The following is a 9,043-nucleotide window of genomic DNA, read 5'->3' on the forward strand; positions in this document are numbered from 1 at the left end:
AGAAGAATAAAAAGCAGAAAAGGGAGAAGGAGGAAAAGAAATAGAAGGAGTAGAAGGAGGAGAAGGAAAAGAAGGAGGAGAAGGAAAAGAAGGAGAAGGTGAAGAACAGCTCTCTTTAGTGACCGCGAGATATACAGCTACAGGGATTGTGGTCCTTAGCATTGTATCGAGACTTCATCTTCATCTTCTGGAGTTGTTAAAGCCCCTCTAAATTGTTGGGAGACCATCAAATGTGATGCCAAAGTTTCACTTAAATTGTATCATAATGTGAAACACGATGTCATTTAACTCTTAAGCTGCCACCCATACAATGCACCCAATGCCACAGTGCTAATCCCTATTGTGCCAGCCACAAATCTCCTATGTGCCAGGTTAATTTTAGGGTTGGTTCAAGTGCGTGTTATTTAAATCTTTACAAAAAATAAATTGCTGAATTACTCGAGAAAATCCAATCTGACTGTTGTATACAAAGACGCTTAATCCAAAGCCGATAATCTGATGCACGTGATGGTACTTTCAATAGGGCTGCAAAAGCACTCAGCACGGTGCAATGGGCATGAACAATAACTGTTATTACATATGCGTGCTAGCGTGCACAAAGCAGAGTAGCGGTGGCTCGCTAGCTTGAACGTACCAATCAATCGATAGCGCGCTCGCGTGCACAGAGCACTATAACAATAGCGCGCTAGCAGTCTAATGGCAGGATATGAGTTAAGACACATTTCTGCAAGGATTTTCAAAACAAATGTAGGTTTTCTGCATACAATAGAAAACCCAAATTATTCATTATTTTATCAATATTTGTCTTGGGGGGGAAGCAGAAGTGTGTTTTAAAAATACATCTTCTTTCACATTATGATACAATTTAAGCGAAATTTTGTGATCAAATTTGGGGCTCCCAACACTTTAGAGCCTGGGCTTTAAGTAAACCTTTCGAGAAGGATCAAAATGATACCTAATGACACCTGGCAAAATATTGTCAACTACATGTGCATTCCCTAGAAAAGAGGGTCAGAAAACTTACTTGTCCAAGTCCTTGTCATCAGCTGTGACACTGGTCTTTTCACCCCTGGCGAGGGCAGCAAGACCTTCCACAAAGTCCCTCCCTGCATCCGTCTTCTCCTCCTTCTTGACATTGGTGGCATCCATCTTGAGCGGGTCAAAGGGCAGTCTCTCCTATAACAACCAATCAGGAGAAGCTTCAATTATAAAGAAATTTTTAGCTAGCACCCAGTAAATCAAAATTGTGTGCTCGATCTTATAATTGAAAACAAGTCAGAAACTAGATGGATCTTCGACTGCACACAGTTGAAATGAAGCCTCCGCCATAGAGCGATTTTACAAACCAAAACAGAAGCAATTTTTGAACTTCAGGTTTGATTGTAATCCATTAACAGGTTCTCAGAATATCGTGATTACAAGCTATTTTTCATATACATGTATGACCCTTTGATCTTTGACCTCATGACCCTAAAATCTAATCAGTTCGTAATAGCAGTTATTGTTCATGCTCATTTTACTGTGCTGAGTGCTTCACACACCATTTGTGTAGTCCCATATACATCTTTCTTTGTACAGTGTTTGTTACTAATTTACCAAGACTGGGCCAAATTTATTATGATTTTGATGACTCCAGAACCTAGCTTGCAGTACACACCAATACTTAGATGCTACATGATCAACTTTTTCTGATTCATTCCACACCTTTTCTTTCACAATGCATGACCAGAATTCAATCTTTAAAACATGATATCGGATAAAAGTAATCCCAATTAAGCCCTTGGTCGTACGTGTCGCAGTGCGGCGTTCCCCACTTACATTATGCCTTAGAAAAAACATATTATGTACATAATAATAATATTAGGTAGTTCTTATATAGCGCTTTTCAGGACCGAAGGCCCTCTCAAAGCGCTTTACAGATATACATGTATATTATCACCCGGTCATCAAATTCAGCTCAACTGCACACAATGTTTGCATATTCTCCACTCCCTCGGAGCATTCCGGCCAGGCGTAATTTTTACAAGTGCAAACTTGCTAATCTAAACACATTAGCTTTCGCATACATGTATATACCCATTTAACACCTGGGTGGAGAGTGGCAAAAATCAATGTAGATCGGACGAGAATGGGGTGGTGTAAGGTCAATATGGCAAGATGGGGCTATGCCCATGAAGGAGATACTCTCTGCGACTGCGGAGAGACTCAGACGATAGACCACATCTTGCAGTGCGGCGGAACAGGATGCACAGATGAAGACCTGGCCCTTGTTAATGAAACGGCAATTGCAGCAATCAAGCGATGGAAGAACTTGATTTAATTTAATTTAATTTCAGTTAAGGAACTTGACATAACTATCTTGATCTAAGGAGACACGAATGAACGAACGAATGTCTTGCCAAAGGACATTAATGCCGTGGAGGGACTTGAACCGCGGACCTTGTGATCCACAGTCCGATGACATATCCATTACATTTCACTTAGTCCCGTCAAGATTGACTTACGCAAGGTTATCAATTATTCCTATGGTACAGGGAGCCCAATACAATTCACGATCACACATCCCCTGGACTGACAAAGTTAGTAATGAGGAAGTTCTTACACAAGCTGGAGTGCAAAGGAAAATGATACGTGAGATGTTGATTAGGCAGTTGAAGTTCATGGGTCACATTACATGTAAAGAAGGCCTAGAGAATCTTGCTTTGACAGGGAAAATTGTGGGAAGAAGGAGGATACTTTGGATGGACAGTCTGCAGAAATTGTTGGAAGAGAGAGGAGTGAAAGAACTGGGAGTGGTACTAATACAGAAGGCTAGGAACCGAGGGTTGTGGAACAGCATGATCGCCAAAGTCAAACTATATGGCACTTAGAGAGAGACTTACCTTTAAGCTCTTCAGACACTTTCTTCGGCTACATTTGTGATACTTCATACCAGCTCCTCCAAACTTTGTCTTGTCCTGAAAGAAAAAGATAATTTGCATCTGAAATGGATTGTGACTCACAATTAGTATCACTTTCAGCCAGTTTTTGAGCGTCATGTAACGCCTGGCTGGAATGCTCCCCAGGGAGTGGAGATTGTTTACACATTGCGTGTGGGCAAGCACTGAAACCAACTACCGGGGTAATAGTATATTTGTAAAGCGCTTAGAGACATATGTATTAAGCGCTATATAAAAATTAAATATTATTATTATTATTATTGAGATCCAATTCAATTAATTTATTTTCCATTAAAATTCAAATTAACAAGACATAAAAAATACCCCAAGATAAGCAAAGCTTGTGAGAATGGGGCCCTGTTACAAAATAAACAAACAAGCAAATTATAATGAAATATTGTAAAACCAATCAGAGCACACATACACCCGGTTGGCCAACCTCATTCATTCACATGCATATGGATACACCAACACACACCCTCTGCTCAGCCTCACTAAAAGTGGCACAAAAAGAAAACTTGGCAACATAAATACGATTGATAGAGATACAATTAATGTACCTCCCCCCAAACAAAATTAAAAATAACACTAGAGTACTGCAGACTGCAGAGCACACAATCAGGGGTGATAGTGAGCACTAAAAAAAAAGTCTTTTTTTTAATCAGGCCTGCACAATAAAACAATTTCATTAGTTTACGTAACACACACATTCAACTGTCTTACCTTACAGTACAAGCACTGTCCACAGTCCTCTGTTCTGGCGCATGCATCACATTTACCACAGGCTCGCTAAAATGGAAGATAAAACTTACTTATTAGCATACTGCCAAACATATTCTATAAACTAATATTGATACTAATAATGTAACTACTACAGTCAAAATTTCTGCAGTGATTACCTGAAAAGAAATACGTACCATATATCTATTCTTCTTCTAATGATAATGTATTCACAAGCTATTTATAGGCATACATAATGAGCCCCATGACCTTTGACCTCAAGACCATAAAATCTAATCAGTTCATTAGCTCTGCAAGATATAATTTTTTTTAGTTTGATGGTAATCTGTCTATAGGTTCTCATGATAACGCGATCACAAGCTTTTTTAAAATCCATAATGAGCCTCATGACTCTTGACCTTTGAACTCATGACCCTAAAATCTAATCAGTTGATTGGCCTTGCAAGATACATACATGACCCAAGTTTGGTGGTAATACATCAATCTGTTCTTGAGAACACGATCACGATCACGAGCTGTTTTGCATACAGAATGAGCACGGTGACCTTTGACCTCATGACCCTAAAATCAAATTAGTTTATTGGCTCTGCAAGATACATACATGACCCAAATTTGGCGGCAATCCATCGATTGGTTCTTGAGATAACGCGATGACGAGCTACTTTTGCATAGATGAGCCCTGTGACCTTTGACCTCGTGACCCCAAAATCTAATCAGTTCATTGGCTCTGCAAGATACATGACCCAAGTTTGGCGGTAATCCATCTATCGGTTCTTCAGATAAGAGGAGTTTTTAGTTGGTATTTTCTCATGATTATAGCATAGGATTTACCGGTACCCCATTTTATATTTTCAGCCTGCAAAAGGGACAAACTACCTTTAAAAAATATGTGATACCGTAGACAGAATGTGTGTACAACAGAGAGCTTATACCACAAGGTTGATCAGGGGGATGTTTCACAAAGATCCTAAGTTGAACTTATCTCTAAGTTGGACTTAACAATTACGGAAAGCCGTAGGCATCATTGAAAATAATTTATAAAAGGTATTTCAAAAGGCATAAAATGTTGATTCAAATCATTCATATTTTCTATTATCAAGGAGATTTCATGTTCTTGATGTGGAGTTTAGGAAAAGTCTAAAATACTTCAATTTTTGCTTTTGGAAATATTTAATGTCAAGGCTACACATGGCTCTCCATAACTTTTAAGTCCAACTTAGGATCTTTGTGAAACACTCCCCTGTAAATGTTTACTAATACACTACCTTTAACCCAAGGATAAAGTTATCAGGCAACGCCGATCCATCTGCGCTCTTGTTCTGTAGACGGAGCGAGCGCGGTCTCTCAACAACCGGAGCAGATTCTGAACTCCTCTGTCTAGATTTAAAATGAAATACAAACAAACGTTGTGGATAGAGCACCTAAAACACATTTTTTTGTGCATGACTGTGCGATAGTATAGTATTAATGACTGCTTTGAGAGAAATAGTTGTTTTTATACGCTCAAGGAAAGGACGCTCAAGGAAAGGTTACAATTGGGCAATAGCCCAATTGTAACCTTCCCGAGAGCATATAAAAACAACTATTTCTCGAATATTAAAGCAGTCATTAATACTTTTATATGCCGAAAACAAAAGAGTCAACTAATGACACCACCTTGGTCTTTTTCTAGTTTATCTGCACGGTTGTTTTTATGACAATGACTGAGTGTATCTTTGAGAGTAGACTAGATCTAGATCTAGATTCTAGTCTAAGCAAGATATTTTTACAATTTTGGGGGTGGGCCGGCCCTGTGGGAAATATGGAGAAGAACCTGCGCTTTCATTTGACACCTCACTTATTGAGTATCACCTTAAGGATCACAACAGATAAAGGTTTGAATCTTGAATTGAAAAAAAAAACTTGACTTTTTTTGCATGGTCGCGCAATGCACGTAGACTGCATAGAGACTGCATTGCGTGCAATCTCTATGGGAAGAATTTCAGCACACAACATCGGGTGCGCTATCAGACACCCTGACTACTAGATCTATTTTCGTCTACGTCTATGCTGGTACTCCATTTTCAGCAACCAAACGAACATGTTTATGGATAATTTCACGTACCATTTTTGCTGTTCTTGCTGTCAGCGAGTCTTGCATTTGATAAGTTGAAATCTTGGGAGAGTTTCTTTAGCCATTTTTGTCGTTTGGAATTGTCTTGTCTTGTATGAAAATACCGACCAATTCTTCGCAGGAATAGTTAAAGTTTATGAATGCAATTTCGACCAATCAGATGGCTGGGTTTCTTAAGTGAGGTATATAAAACAAAACATGCACCAAACACAAAATGTTCTATTCCACAATAGCCAATGTTGATTATTTTATTCACAAATCTCCAAATTTGATATAGCAGGTAGTGGTCCCAATTTAATGCACCTGGATCAGGATAGAGAGTAGCAAATATAGATTATTATTATTATCTATATAAGGCTTCCAAGGGGTACAATAAATCAGTGTATTCAATAACTTAAGCGCAGTACCCGGATGACTGACCAATAATGTTTTTGTATTGCTCAGTAAAATAAGCGCAAAATAAGCGCGACACAGTCAGAGGTCAAATAAAATTAGACACGCGCAAAGCAGGGTACGCTTATTTTGCGCTAATTTTTAAACCCTGGGTTATGTAAATGAGGTTTTAAACCATGGGTTAAGTTAAACCTTCTTTGTGAATTCGGGCTAAAGCCATATCTACTGGTCGAGTTAAGTCAAAATTTGTTATTTCGCTTGTCAGATTACTAATAATAGATAATAATGATAATATTGTATGGCTTTGTTTTCGTATGATACAAGAATATATTGCTCTCGCTAAGACAATATCAGACTCGTCTTTGACTCGTCTAAGGGTGCGGTTTATTGGGTCTTGCCACTAGATATGTACATATCGTACCCCACTATCATACCCCACTATCTAACCCCACTATACGAAAGTGATTTGCGGGATGTCGCGTTTTTCGTCTCTTCGCGATTCAAAATAAAGGCCTTGTGTCTGCGCAGCTGTTTCGCGCCATTTGACCCGGGAAGCAGACAGTTTCTCGGAGGTCAACTACACACACATGCTTGTACACAACACATGGCGAGCGCTAGCCTCCGAACCGGAAATTAACCTGGGTGGTCCGATTCGTATGTGGGGTTCAAAACAGCTTTGCGTTTATCATCTCTCAGAAACGTGATTCTGGCTGTATGTCACATTCAAAACACACCTTTTTGCGTCTTTAGATATGCCCATATCTAAAGACCTTTAAAAAAAGGCTTTGCGTTTATCACCTTATTAATTTGCCTGAAAGACGTTTGAGAAACCTGATTCTAGCCAAAAATTTGGTCAATAAACACACCTATATATTGTCATAACTCGAGCAATATATTCTTGTATCACACTCAAAGTCATCCATCTTGAATATTCACCAGACCAAAACACTTCTCCATAATACCATAAAACCAAAACACCTCTATGGGAATGAGATATTTCCTAATTCAACGAGTTAGCAGCCTCTGCCTACCGCTTTAGTCCTCTGGTCTGTGTTTCGGGTTTCTTGGCTTGCGGATTCTGGGCCTGCGGTGTAAGCGCTACGAGATTCTCCTTGGCCTGAAAGATCAAGGTCAAAGGGTCAAAAGTTCAAAGGTTAATAGTGAGTAGAGAGCTATAGTATGAAGGAGCAAGTTTTCCTACAATGACTCATTTAATACAGAAGAGACAGATGTGGCATTTATAGACAATCAAAACAGACACTGTTACAATAGGTCATAATTGTATACAAACATATATATACAGTGCATCCCAGAAAAAACAAAACCGAGAATTATCGATGTTTGATCATAACTCGATAACAATTATAATTAATAAATGACACATATTTGTAAAGCTTAGATCCTCCTCTTTTATTTGATACAACTCATATAATGCATATTTCACGCATGAGTGATAAAATTTGTTTTGTTGACAATCAACCGTAGACAAAAAATTTCATGCATGGCTGATTGTCAACGAAACGGAGTTAAGTCTTTTGTCAATTCTGCTTGTTGCTATGGCAGGCAGCCAGTGAAAACGAATTCGTTTGATGACATTATGGAAATGCAAGCACTACTTTAAACAAACAGAACTTTGTTCTTCCTAGCTCATTTTTCCTGATTGAGGTGTCATATGAAAGGGTAGAAACTCAACTTTCTAGAAATGTGATCTTCTCTTTAAAATTCAGATACCGTCCGCCAAATGACTTTTTGGTTTCCTCTCTTCAAATTGATTTTAATCACTCATGCATGAAATATGCATCATATGAGTTGCATCACATGAAAGAAGAGGATCTAAGTTGTCCAAATATGTGTCATTTATTAATCATAAATTTAACTAAGTTATGATACAACATTGATAATTCTCGGTTTCGTTTTTTCTGGGACGCACTGTATATATTAGGTTTTCTTTTGCAGAAAACCTAAATTGGATATTCATTCATCAATATTCGACTACAAACACATTTGTTTCGAAAATGTTTGCAGAAATGTGTGTGAAATGACAGCCTCTTTAACATTATAGTACAACTACAATTGAACTGAAACTTTGCATCTAATTGTTGGGGTTCCCAACACTTTAGAGGGGCTTTAATGGTCTCATTACTTGGTGAGTGAGGTTCAGTAGTCTGAATGACCTCTAACCTTTGACCCTATCAAACTGACCTTGAAGATATCGAGAGAAGCAAAGAAGTCTGCATTCTTTGATATGTTCTCCAGCCTCCTCTTCTCATATTCTGATAAACCAGGGGTCTCCTCCTCACCATCACTCTATATAAATTCCACAAAATGGGAAGAAAACAAATCACAACCACCGTTAAATGTATTTCTTTTTCAAATTTTTCAAATTTTTATTTTCACAGTTTAAGGTAGAGTAGAAAGGTTGCTATTTTATCAAGATCACTGCTCCAAATCAATTAAAGAAAATTAGAAGAAAACAAATGAAAAAAATCACAACCACTGCTGATGGATTTCTTTTTCAAGATGTACCCATAAGTGCAATAGACCAGTTCACGGTTAGCACCTTACTGCAATGACCCCGAATATCCACAGATCTTCAAAACATGAAGAGGTCCCACTTTAAACATTTTGAAATAATTACTCCTATAGCGATGGAGGTGCTTTTATAAATAGCCTTTGTTCCCCCTTTTCAAAGAATACTTTCACCTGTGTACCATGGAGTGCACTAAATGTGCATGAATGAATAATGTTACATAACATTCATGAGCACGTATCCAGCATTTCGTCTCCGTGTATTTCAAAATTTGTTCTGCAATGACCTTTATCTGCTCATGCTCAGACTGCAACCGTGAACTGGCTT

At 38.3% G+C, this 9,043-nt stretch overlaps 1 protein-coding gene across 1 annotated transcript in view; it reads right to left on the reverse strand.

Annotated features, from left to right (window-relative positions):
* The window catches only part of LOC593408 (WD repeat-containing protein 76), a 24,405-nt gene extending 17,098 nt beyond the window's left edge, over nucleotides 1-7,307 (reverse strand). Inside the window, exons 1-5 of the mRNA XM_030993055.1 lie at nucleotides 7,218-7,307; nucleotides 4,946-5,057; nucleotides 3,663-3,728; nucleotides 2,883-2,957; nucleotides 1,025-1,176 (exon numbers count right to left, since the gene is read on the reverse strand). Coding sequence (XP_030848915.1) covers nucleotides 1,025-1,176; nucleotides 2,883-2,930 — 200 coding nt within the window. The 5' untranslated portion in view covers nucleotides 2,931-2,957; nucleotides 3,663-3,728; nucleotides 4,946-5,057; nucleotides 7,218-7,307. The remainder of the gene's footprint in view (nucleotides 1-1,024; nucleotides 1,177-2,882; nucleotides 2,958-3,662; nucleotides 3,729-4,945; nucleotides 5,058-7,217) is intronic.
* Between the last annotated feature and the right edge of the window lie 1,736 nt (nucleotides 7,308-9,043).

The sequence above is a fragment of the Strongylocentrotus purpuratus genome, unplaced genomic scaffold, assembly GCF_000002235.5.
Source record: "Strongylocentrotus purpuratus isolate Spur 01 unplaced genomic scaffold, Spur_5.0 spur5_scaffold_20, whole genome shotgun sequence".
Lineage (NCBI taxonomy): Eukaryota > Metazoa > Echinodermata > Echinoidea > Camarodonta > Strongylocentrotidae > Strongylocentrotus > Strongylocentrotus purpuratus.